At 37.4% G+C, this 13,722-nt stretch overlaps 1 protein-coding gene across 1 annotated transcript in view; it reads left to right on the forward strand.

Moving 5' to 3' along the window:
- Positions 1–13,722, forward strand: part of LOC105213946 (lachesin) — a 73,928-nt gene that overhangs the window by 41,362 nt on the left and 18,844 nt on the right. Inside the window, exons 5-6 of the mRNA XM_054231587.1 lie at positions 6,037–6,128; positions 6,229–6,357. Of these exons, the coding sequence (XP_054087562.1) occupies positions 6,037–6,128; positions 6,229–6,357 (221 nt within the window). The remainder of the gene's footprint in view (positions 1–6,036; positions 6,129–6,228; positions 6,358–13,722) is intronic.

A 13,722-nucleotide genomic window follows, 5' to 3' on the forward strand; every position in this document is an offset into this window, starting at 1 on the left:
ACTCAAAAAAATAGTTGTAATAAAGATGTTTGCAAATGTTGCAACATAATCGCTTCATAACTTTTCAAGAAATTATGTCCACTGACTTCAAAATTTGAGTTTGAGATAAACCCGTTTAAAGTTTTACATTCATACTGGATTTTCCTTATATCTTTTAAAATTTTATTGTATCTATTTCATAATTTTGGATAATATTTTAATATTGTACTATTTAATAAGACAAAAAAATTTCAAATTTTGAATTCTTAATCCCTTAATTCATCAGGTGGTCTAAATAAGAGTGATTCCTGTAATTGAACAAACTGTTCAATTAAGTTAGTATCTGTTAATTGATTCCCCGGTTAATTGAACGAAAATTTTGATGTGGATTTAAGCGAAAAGTACTGTATACATAAATATTAATAGTCATGATATTTCACCAGAATTTGGAGAATATTTACATCACTTATTTAAAACTGCTGAAAATTAGATAGTTTTCTATTTTATTATCATAAGTATTTAAATTAATGATAGAGATGATAGCTCATCAGTTCGAAGATAGTCGCAGTACTCAAACTTTTCGAAATTATTTATTATCACGGATGAAATAATATTTTCTATTTGGCCATTAATTTCATATTCTCAGTATGGACTTTATGAATGGAAATCGACTGTAACTAATTTACTTGAATTTGTAAACCATATATCAGCGAGTTTTAGAGAAAATAAGCATACTGATGGTATATACAGAGAAATGCTTTTGTAAAGCATTTTACAAAACAGACCATTCAATTTATTTGAAAAAACTGGATCCTATTGGTGTTCAACCTTTTCTTCAATAGATATATTCTTACCTTAGCAATAGAATACAACAAGTGATATTTAAAAGTACTTTTTCAGATTCAATTAATATCAGGCGATCCACAATGTAGTTCTGTTCTTGTTATTCATTAATGATATGTACTATATATCTTCAGTAATTAAATACTCAAAATTTTTCTTAGTTGACGACGATGTAAAACTTTTTAAGTCATTCACTTCAATTAATGATAAATGCCAGTAGCAAATAGACTTAACAATTTAGTTACGTGGTGTGATAATAATGGCATCGAATCTTAAAAAATTTAAAACAAAATGCTTTTCACATAGATCCGTCTACCCTTCTTCCATATATATGTAGATGTTAAGTACAAGTATTTAGCTTTGTTGATTTGGGAGTTACTATTCACTAACTGTCCTATAAATATCATGAGATTAGCAGATTTTTTATATGTGGCACATTTCTCGGGTGAACTTATGTTTTTTAATAAAAAACTATTATTTGTTGATATCCCAAAAATTACTTGGTAGAATTACATATTCTTGAATACTGTTCCATCCACAAATTTAAAGAGAAGCGGATTGTGAAACCTTGAGAAAATTAATTATTTTTAAATATGTGTTAAATACTCTCTAAATACCTCTAAAAACTTCATCCTCACATACACCTATACAAACACATTCAAATGCAGATTGTAATTGTATGTTCGTCCTTGCATACCGCCCTCATTAAAAGCTACTAAAATCCTCTAACTAGTGGTTACAACAAAAACTGTGCACACACACACCGCCGAAAACTGGCTCAAAGTCATTTGTGATAATTTTTGGCCAATAAAAAATTACTTTACTCAACAGTAATAAAACCACAACAAATAACTCAACAAAATCTTGCTGCCCCAACATTTAGGGCGTATGTGTCCACCGCCACCATTAAGTAATAATGTCAACAAATTAAGCGACACTTCATTCTTCTTGATTTAGTGGACAGAACTTTGCCATTTCGCTGGCCGCCACACTTGCCCCTGTCCGCCAGCATCAGTGGCAGTGGGGCAAGCATACAGTTACTAAATGTACCACAAAGTAGCAAAATTTCTACCACATTTGCCACTGTAATGAATGGCATGAGTGCCGCAGCAAAGCAAAGTAGAGAGCACACAACAAAAGAGACTGGACATATGAAAGGGCCTGCGTTCCTTCCGAAGGAGCGCAGCGGAGGCAGTTCTAAGTATTTGGTCAGTTTGTATATTACGACTACTTTGTTGGTGATTTATTGACCCGTGGCACACACAAACGCATATGTATACTCGTATATGTATATATACATATGTGTAAATACAATCAAAGAAAGGAGCTGAGAGCTCCGAGGCGAGTGCAGCGAATTTCACTTACTATTTAACTTGAGTATATTACTAAATTTGCACTTTGTTGATATGAAATCTAAAAATTTATCAAAATATGCCTTCTGCAACGCTCCGCCTCGTCTTGTTAGACATTGAACTTAAATGGAATGCTAAATAATTTCCGACCGACAAATGAATTAATTAATGCACTGCACTTTATGACGCTGCCACTGCAGAACTTTTCGTCGAAAGTTTTCAACACTCCTGCAGTTTTTTTTTGTTATTTATTTTTGTTTTGCTCCGTTTTCGCTTACTAGCCGGCAGCTTGTTCACACTCATGTTTAAACACCCAAAAGTATGCAAACATGCTTTGAAAGTCCTAAGCCAGTCACTGACACTGTGTAAATGGACCTAACCGAGTTGGCTGCAGTTCAGGCGGCGCTATTGTTTACACTTCTGCTGCTGCCGGCTTTTGTTCGCTAGACATTTGCCTGCAAGTAATGCAATCATCAAAAGTGTTGCATACATTACGGGTGCACGCCGTACACAGCCTCGGTGGCTCGGTGAGAGTTGTAGACGTTCTCATACTGCTGCCTTATTTTTCTGGGAGTACAAGTTTTTATTTACATATTGCATTTGGTGTATGTTATTGCTTGGGGGTCTAAAGAAATTTAAGTTCCCTGGCAATGACATCTGCTTTTGTGTGATAAGAGACAATAAAAATGTATGTGGAATTTAAAAATGATAGTGCTGATAGTTCCATTATGTTATTTAATGTAAAATTCTTTAAATTTTAATTTGTCATTGCTTGCACATCTCTGGTTTAAACTGAAAAACTAATTCTCTAATATTAGATACAAATAGATTTTTCTCTTCCACATGTAATTTGAGACCTTGTACGTATTGAACTCTGGTTTAAACTGAACTAATTTTCCTACACAGGAATGGATCTAAACTATGTGCGGTGATATTTTCTCCATATGTATTTTGAGTCACTCTCTTCTTCTTCTTCTTGACTGGCGTAAAACCCGCTTACGCGGTTATAGCCGAGTCCACAACAGCACGCCATGCAACTCCAACTCCTTTTGGCAGTTTGGCGCCAATTGGTAATACCAAGTGAAGACAGGTCCTTCTCCACCTGGTCCTTTCATCGGAGTGGAGGTCTCCCTCTTCCTCGGCTTCCACCAGCGGGTACTGCATCAAAAACTTTCAGAGCTGGGCACTTTCGTCCATTCGAACAACATGACCCAGCCAGCGTAGCCGCTGTCTTTTTATTGGCTGGACTATGTCTATGTCGTAGAACAACACATACAGCTCATCATTCCATCTTCTACGGTATTCGCCATTGCCAATGTTTAAGGGTCCAGAAATCTTCCGCAAAACCTTTCTCTCGAAAACTCCTAGTGCCGTCACATCGGATGTTGACGCCGTCCACGCTTCTGCACCATAAAGTAGGACGGGAATGACGAGGGACTTGTAGAGTTTGGTTTTTGTTCCCAGGTGGACGAAATTATCTACAACTTCAAAGTTATGACTGTCAACAGTGACGTGGGAGCCAAGACGCGAATGCGCTGACTGTTTGTTTGATGACAGGAGATATTTCGTCTTGTCCTTATTCACCACCAGACCCTTTCGTTTCGCTTCCTTATCCAGGCGGGACAAATCAGAACAAACGGCGCGGATGTTATTTCCAATGATATCGATATCATCGGAGCAGCTGTACACTCTTGTAGAAGATTGTACCTTCTCTATTTAGCTCTGCGGCTCGTATTATTTTTTCCAGCATCAGGTTAAAGAAGTCACACGATAGCGAGTCTGAAGCCTCGTCTGGTATCGAACGGCTTGGAGAGGTCCTTCCCGATCCAGACGGAGCTTTTGATGTTGCTCAACGTCAGTTTACATAGCCGTATTAGTTTTGCAGGGATACCAAATTCATACATCGTGGCATAAAGGCAGCTCCTTTTCGTTGTCTGAAGCCTCGTCTGGTATCGAACGGCTCGGAGAGGTCCTTCCCAATCCAGACGGAGCTTTTGGTGTTGCTCAACGTTAGTTTACATAGCAGTATTAGTTTTGCATGGATACCAAATTCATACATTGTGGCATAAAGGCAGCTCCTTTTCGTGCTATCGAAGGCAGCTTTAAAATCGATGAAAAGATGGTGAGTATCGATTTTTCGCTCTCGGGTCTTTTCCAAGATTTGGCGCATGGTGAATATCTGGTCCATTGTCGATTTTCCAGGTCTAAAGCCACACTGATAAGGTCCAGTTCGTTGACGGTGGACTTTAGTCTTTCACACAATACGCTCGACAAAACCTTATATGCGATATTGAGGACACTTATCCCATGGTAATTTGCGCAGATTGTGTGATCTCCCTTTTTATGGATTGGGCAAAGCACACTGAGACTCCAGAGATAGTAAATACACTAGTCAAAACTTAGTACTTTCAGACAATGAAATGTGTTTTTGTCTGGAATGTTATTGTTTTTTCTAAGGCATTAAATAAGCAAAAATAAATATATAAACGAATATATTCCATCAATTTTGTGCTCTAAAACATTTGTTTTTATTAGACATATGAAATTCAAATTTCGAAATATATCTTCGTTGACATTTCATAAAAATTGGCTCACCTATACCTGACCTCTGAGATTTACCCCCATATTGCGAGTGTCAACTGGTTGTAGATAATCGACTACTGAGCGATTATCGACTAATGAGCTATTATCGACTACCGGTCGCTCATTTGTCGATAGATATTTTTCAGTCGGTATACATTTTTTTAATTTTATCGATCAAGTTACACAATAGCAAATGAAAATATATTCGACTCAATCGACTAGAGTATATTTTACTGCCAGTCGACTCTCGCAATAGGAGGTTTACTTATTCGATTTTTATAAACTTATTCTACTTAAAACTATGTATACTCCAAAAATATATCGCAAATAACGATTTCGAACAATATTTTTCCATAATTAAGCGATCAATACTTTGATGATAAACATGCAAGGAATGTTCATCAAATGTTGAGTCGCAATTGGAAACAATTGAAACTCAATCTTAAATAAACCTCAGTTTATGAGAGGGTTCTACCAATGTATGAAACAGGGTAATTGAATTATGTACTTCGAGTCAAGTCAACCTAAGAATAAAGCGTAAACTTCAAAGAATTCTGAAAGTGGGGAGTACTCACCCGTCTTATATATGAATGAATTAAACTATGCGCCTCGATGTAGGCAATACTAATTCTTTGTATATTTTTTTACACAACATTGAACAGCGCTGGAATTCAGAATGAACGTTAGAACTATTTTAGAATAAATTTAAAGTTTTTCTTTAGAACGCCAATAAGTCAAAAATATTTAAAATGTAATGAATATCACATTCAATTTCTTGTAATTTTTAAGCCATGTCTCTTCGGTAATTTATAGAATTGTAAAATTTGTTTGCTAAATAATTTAGGAGGAAAATATAAGAAACTAGCGGACCCGACAGACTGTATCCCGCAAGATAATTCAAGATATTAAACAAAGTATACAATGAAATACACATAATAAAATAATTGGAATTATAAAACATTACCCAATCAAAAACAAATTTATTTACCCTTAGACGGTTTCTATACAGTAACAACGGCGTCATAAATTTTTTCCAAATATAAATTATCGAAAAAATTTATAAACTTAATATTAATCAAATGCACTATTTAAATAGGATCGAATGGTGACAACAAATCATTCTCGAATCCACCGAAGTCACACAAAACATTTCAAAAATCGGTCCCGCCGTTTATGAGGACATACATGCACACGTACAGAGGAATTCTATATATAAAGATGATATAGCTTTTTTCTTTTATTTTTAACTAAAAAATTAAATAATATTACTTTCGTACAGTGCCCGCGGTTATCCTGAACCTATAGTGACATGGCGACGAGAAGACGGCAACGAAATTGTGCTCAAAGACAATATCGGCACAAAGACAATGGGTGAGCAAATATTAACTGCAATTGCCTCAAATTTTATGAAGAAGTATCTAACAGTTTCTACTTCTTAACTATACCTATTTCTTCTCTCTCTTCCACACAGTGTCTTCATTTCGTGGCGAAGTTTTAAAGCTGACGAAAATCTCACGCAACGAAATGGGCTCATACCTCTGCATTGCATCAAACGGTGTGCCGCCGTCGGTCTCAAAACGCATCTCGCTCAACATACATTGTAAGTACATAATGACCAGCATACATGGTTGTATTTAAAAATTGTGTTACAGCTTATACATACATACATACATATATACACCGCAAATTTGCATAAAAAGGTGCCTGTGAGTGTTTGTTGGTGTGTGTGTGCCACAACAGTTTGCCTAAAATAAAAGAGCACATTGTCGGTTGTCAGCGCAGCTGCTCATTAATTACCGCAGTCTCATGTTGCAGCAGCTTCTTAACCACCGGCTCCCAGTGCTCATTGACTTCAAAAAGGTATTCTGTGGGCTAGTTTACCGCACAAACCACCCATCATTGTGCCGAGCTCTTTGTTTTGTGTTTTTTTGCTCTTCGGCAACTTATCACCACCGAGCACAAGTGGCTCTTTTTGGCAAGTTGCCTTTTGGTGGCAGTCAAAAGTGTGAATACAAAGGTCTACCTGCAGCTTAACAGACTATGCCCGACGACCAACTGACCAGCACAATCTCCATTATGGCGCACGCGAGAAGCGCCTGTGGCTTTAGCCTGTTTTCTCGCCAATTTCGTTCGTTTCACTTCGGCAACCACTATTTTGTCTCTATGTATTCGGACTCTTTGGCATTCCTTGAAACCTATTATCCCGTATTTAGACGTCACTACAAACTTCACATTGTCAAATAGAGGGGTTGCGCTTTTTATAAAACCAACAAACTCTTTCACCCGTTATTCGTGTAACCTCGTTCTTCCTGGCCACCTTTTCTCCATTCTTTCTTATTTCTTTTTTGTTAGTCCATTTTCTGTTGGCCATTGGCTTAAGTTTTTTGTCAAAATGTCGCCAGCACGTGCTCTATTCAGTGCGCTCAACTGCATCCACCAACAGTTCACTCAATCAAGTGGCATGCACCGGCAGCACAATTTCCTCGTCATCTTATGTGGCTGCACAAACATTTCTCAGTTTGCGACACAACACGAATCACTGCAGCTATAAAGCTGGCATGTGGCGCAAATGTGACTAAACGACGTGCTTCACTTAACTGGGGATCCACTTTTTGTTTCTTCGTGTGGAGTATATGTGCTCTTCATTTGTTCGAATTCATAAAGTTTAGTTTTTTTCATAGTTTTGCGCATCTCAGTTACCTGTCGAAATAGACAAATTAACACACATGAAAGATTTCAGAATATATTAAAATTTTTCGTAATACGTTTCATTTGAAATACATAAGTGTTATTTGTAAAGCGATTCCGCCAATATTTATAAAGTTAGCACAGGAATCAACTTATCTTTATATGGGGGCTGGATAATAGAAATATAATAGTGTTTTACATAAACTGAAATGATCAAATTCTGGCAGATAATGTCAAGATTTCCCTTTGAGGACCTTCAATTCCTCAGTGCTCATATTATTTATATTAAGTTAAGTTAAGCAAGTTATTCTGCTAAACTTTACCTTCCGGGAAAGATCTTTCGATGTACCTATTTATAAGATACCCATTAAATCGGAGTCCTCTCTATATTTAGATTGAAGCAGCGTACTTAAGGAAGTTACTCTTATTGTTCATCTAGTTTAGCATGAATAGTTTCTGAGAAAACAACAAAGCGTCTTCTAGATCATTTCGTATATGTTTCCTAAATGGATACATACAAATCTCGTTTTATTTGAAAATATGTTTGTTTTAAATGGAATTAAGAGGAGCACTTTGTTACTGAGCGTTATAAGGTCTTCTGGTATACAAAAGCGTAGCAGGAAACGTATTAGCTGCATCGGCAGCGGCAATAAATAGCTTTTTTAGCTGTGGGCCCCAAATATTCAGGGAATTGTTCCGGAAGGAGTTAAAGAGCCAAACAAAATGCATTAGAAGGTTACAAGAAGCTTGGAAGTGGGGCTTTATACAAGCCCACTGTACGCTCAGGAAGCATCTATACATGGGCATAGTCTCATCAGAAACATGCCGTTTTAGTAACATGGAGGCTGAAACTTCCAAACAACTGCAATGTGTAGCACCTTACAGGAGTAGGAGCAGAATATTGGGACTTCGAAATCCAATTGAGATGCGCATTGACTCTCTTACTCATAGTATCATTCTGAAATTCATCAGAGTTGGGGACACAATAATCCATAGGTTCATAATCTCATCGATTGTATCCGCAATTGCAACCATATTTAAAAAATAGTTTTCGCGAAGCTTTGGAATTGATTTTATTCATTTGGCTTCTTTCGATCATCATCAAACTTTTTTCTTCGAATCATTTCGACTTCAGATCATGTCTGTTAATTTCACTCATACATTTTGAAAATCCATTTTATTTATTTCATTCCTATTTTTTACATATAATTCAATATACACTACAATCGTTGGTCAACACGAATCATTTGCCTTTTCCGTAGCGAAGTCACACCAGTTGTACCTCCCACCCAAGTACAAATAGGTCCCTATGCACTTGGTCCTTCCATTGGATGCGTGGGCGCCCTTGATTCCGATGTCCACCCATGAGTCTCGAATCGAAAGAGCTTTTAAATTAAGCGTCCTCTTCCAGGTGTACGACATGATCCAACCAGCGTATTCGTTGGATCTTTATTTCATAACTATATCCACGTCGCCGTTGAGCTCAACAGTGCATGGTCCCATCTTCATCGGTAGTCCTTGCAGAGCACAGTTCTCTCGAATACTAATAATTTTGGTTTACGTGTAGAAATAAAACGTTAACACTCTGTTTTCGAAAAGTATAGTAATTTTCACTTTTTTCCACTTCTTGGACTTACTAACACAATTTTTCGGTAACAGTAACACACCAACAAAGTAGCGCTGATAAAAATAATGTAAAATACTATAGAAACCGTTACACTTTTCATTGCGCTTTCGCCCTAGCTGCAAAAGACTTTCCCTTGCACCAGTACGACGCTGCCAAGATTTGCATGCAAATAAGACTGATTAATTGCCGCATGCAAGAACGTAATGCATTTCCGGCTGCCATGTATGCCCGTACAATGCATAAGTGCATGTGAGCTTCCCACATACATATATAAACATAACATGTACTCGTATGTAAACCAGTTGTGTGCAACCTACAAGTGGAAATATAAATTAAGAAATATGTAAATATTTTTTTCTCAATTTAAATATACACACTTGCAACCGGCCAGCTGGCAGGCTGTGTTGCCACATTTTGTGGCATTGTTATTTTATTACGAAAAAAACCCACCAGAGCGCAGGTGTGTAAGACACATTTCCGTCTAGGCATTTTGCGAAGGAAATAATTAAGAGAATTTTCTTGCAAAACCACAATGCTACATGCAATTTGTCGCATTAAATTTGTTTCGAAAAGCTGCTTCTTCTTCTACACGCTGTGCTAAAAGTAAGCTGCCCTACAATGATAAATGCCAACGCAAAGCTTTGGCTTAGACATCCGATTTACTAGCACAGACATTGGCTTTGCAGGATGTCTAAACGTAAATAACAACAACACTATACATACACACACTTAAGGATGTATATGAGTTGTAAGTGCATTTGTAAACGCTCACTGTGAGCGAATGTCACGCAAATCATGAAAAATCACGTAGCAAGTGGAAGTAAAAATACATTTCACATTCATTATGTCGGTTACTATTTGACATTACTTCAATGTGCAAAAACCTAAACACACATACAATCATAAATACAGTTATCATACGTATCTTTGTATTGGGAACTAACAGCATTAGAAACTGGAATAGCAGCAATTTTATTCTAAGCACCGCTAGATGAAATAATAGTCGTCAAGATTTTTAGAATTACAACTTCTGCTCTAGAATAGTGTTTCGTTAATTTAACCATATTAAGAAATATAATAAAATAAATATCCCAAGTTGGAAATAATCAGACCGCCACTTTGAGCCGCATTTTTTATTCAATGGAAGTGGAAAATGGTATCAGCTGTGTTGTATAATGTGTTATTTAATAAGTCATAAGCGATACCAAACGAGGCATCAGACAGGGAGATTAAGCGATACCAAACGAGGCTTCCGACATGGAGACTCACTATCGTGCGACTTCTTCAATCTATTGCTGGAAAAAATAATCCGAGCAGCAGAGCTAAATAGAGAAGGTACAATTTTCTATAAGAGTGTACAGCTGCTGGCGTACGCCAGACTTGATAAGGAAGCGAAGCGTATGGGTCTGGTGGTGAATAAGGACAAGACGAAATATCTCCTGTCATTAAACAAACAGTCAGCGCACTCGCGTCTTGGATCCCACGTCACTGTTGACAGTCATAACTTTGAAGTTGTAGATAATTTCGTTTATCTGGGAACCAGCATTAACAACACCAACAATGTCAGCCTCGAAATCTAACGCAGAATCACTCTTGCCAACAGGTGCTATTTGAAAAAAAATTCCTCTCTCCACGAACCAAAATCAAACTCTACAAGTCGCTTATCATTCCCATCCTGTTGTATGGTGCAGAATCTTGGACGATGTCAACATCAGATTAGACGACTCTTGGGGTTTTTGAGAGAAAGGTTCTGCGCAAGATTTATGGTCCGATGAGCTGTACGACGACATTGACATAGTTCAGCGAATAAAAAACAGCGGCTACGCAAGCTAGGTCCTGTTCATGTATAAATGGATGAAAACACTCCAGCTTTGAAAGGTTCGATGCAGTACCCGCTGGAGGAAGCCACGGAAGAGGACGACCTCCACTCCGATGGAAAGACCAAGTGGAAAGTGACCTGGATTCACTTGGTGTTTCCAGTTGGCGCCAAAAAGCAAAAAGGAGAAACGAGTGGCGCGCTCTGGTGGATTGGGCTATAATGACCTAAAGCGGTTCCTACGCCAAATATATATATTTATATATAAGTCCTAAGTGGAGTTAGGATATACTACGTCTCAAGGTGCTGGAACATCAAAAAGTCGGTATTCTTGGTGGAGTTATAAATTTATATTTTTAAATGTTCCAATGTACCTCTTCGGCTTAGAGTGTGGGGATTGATAGGGTTCGTTAAGATTTTGAAATAAATAAAATTTCTAGTTAAATAGTCGACGAGTTATATTCACCATAAAACTGATGCTAGCACTAACTGAACGAGATGTGTTCAAAAAATAAAGGGAATTTTCGATTTTTGGAAAAAATTGTATTCAATATATTGTAGCCTTTAAAGTAGTCCCTATTTGATGTTATATACTAATTCCAGTGCTTCGTACAATTATCGAAACAACTCTCAAACTCGATTATTCGGATATAGCCCTTGGTACTTTCAGAGATTTCTCGTTTGCTTGTGAAACGACGGCCCTTTAAAGTTCTCTTTATTATTGGAAATAACACGGAATGATGTCTAGCGAATATGGATACTGGCGTCTAGTTATTACAGTATTGTTTTTAGCCAAGAATTCACGAACTAACAACGAATTGTGAGCTTTCAAAAAACGAAAATCGCCAAGCTCATAAACACATATCTAACTTAGCGGCTGCCAGTGTTGAACCGTGATAAACGGTCCTTCTTACACTGTTACTTAGGACCCACTAATAATAATAATTCTCGAGACAGTGTTACGTAAAACTTATAGATTCTGACTCTCTGAGAGATTGGTGGCTGAAAAATTTGTCAAATGTTCAGAAGAGTTTCCTGTGCGTTATTTAGTGACGAAAAGTCTGTCGGAATGTACGAAATATTCTCGTGGACAATGTCCATCTAGCAATTATAGAACAGTATAATGACGCAACGCGCAAAATGTGGCGATGAAATATGCCAAACCACTCACAAATACATATAAAGAAGTATTTTTCTTTGCACTCACAAAGTTTTCCGACGCATGTGAATAAGTACACATATGTATGTGTGTAAGCTACATACCACTCACTATCCTGATTAATGTTGCAACACTCCAACCTGCAATGAGCTACACTCAGTAAACACTTCGCCATTCACACGCGCACTCATACCGCTATAGACTGGACATAATGCTCTGTGTTGGCTAGCATTCAACATTGTCAACGTTTGCCATTGCAGTAATCACTGGTCCAGTCTGTGCCTAATACATATCTAAATGCCTTCCATGCCTCACATCATCTCCATCAACGGCACAAGCGACGCAGCGGCATCATCAATGTCCCGCATCCATCAGCAAACTCACTCACACACATACACCAATCCGAGTACATGCAGACTGTGGGTTTTGTTGCAGTTTAATTTTTGCGCACACCGCTCACGTTCGTCCCAACTCCACTCCGCTCGCACTCTTCACACTCTGCGTGTCATCAAGGTTATACTTGTATGCACATACTTAACGCGACTTTTATTTGTAATCAACTTAGCCAGCAGGTAGGCACGACCATCGCCTTAATGTGCATGCTTCTGTGTGTGTGCCCTGTAGTTAGGGCTCACCGCCACCGGCTGACCTAGCGCTCCCACCTCACCTCGAGGCATATTTCAATACGCTCTTGTTGGTCAACTGCAAATGTTGAATTTCGCATTTTCGCAGCATTACTTTTAGTGACCATGAAAATGTGTCAGTCTGCGGCATAGAATTTGTGGCTCTTTTAAATTTCTCCAAATTTTGCTTGTTCTTTCACTAACATAGGCGCATATGTTTCTATTTCCAAGTTTTGCATTGAATTCAACAACGAATGACGGTGTTACCGCAAAGCTTTTTCGGTTGGCCGGCGGACACATTTGAAATTATCACTATATTTTGAAAAGAATTCACAGAGAAGTGCTTCTTACATCCATTGACTACACAGCAATCACACAATTTTGATGGTCTATGGTTTTGAAATTATAGTATACGAGGTTATAGTATATTCGGAATAAAACTGTGAGACTCTAGCACATTCCCTTTCATTATCACTTCCAAACTCATACAATATTTTCATTATATTCTCGAACCTAATAATAATATAAAAATCTCCTATCTTCTTAAAAAACATTCTATCGTATAATGAAACATCTCAACGGTTAAAATTACACTTAAAGAACTTACCTTTATGACTCGTCAATTCTAAGGATAAACAATTTACAACCCTTGAGTCGTTTGGACGAGCTTCCAGCTACTCCAGCTATTATTGGTTGGCTACTTGTTATTATTCAACAAATGGAGAAGCCTACTAGTTTTATATATCATCTTTAAATTGTTGTCTAGAAAATTCTCCAATTTTTTTATTATACAATACAGTTTTCATCGGTTCACTGATTATAAGACCAGTACATGCCATTTTTCTCGTTCTCTTAAAGTGAGGATTTAAAAGTAATCAGGAAGTCCGATTCGAAAAACATCGTACTGAGGAAATTAGTCGAAGGCCAATTCATGCATTATGCAACTGTGCTTTCTTTTTACTCGAATGGGACTCCAAATTCCACGATTGCGTTCTTCAATCTTTACTGAATTCTTATCGTCACCCAATTTTCTATCATAAACTATATATCCA

This window comes from Zeugodacus cucurbitae, chromosome 5 (genome assembly GCF_028554725.1).
Source record: "Zeugodacus cucurbitae isolate PBARC_wt_2022May chromosome 5, idZeuCucr1.2, whole genome shotgun sequence".
NCBI lineage: Eukaryota > Metazoa > Arthropoda > Insecta > Diptera > Tephritidae > Zeugodacus > Zeugodacus cucurbitae.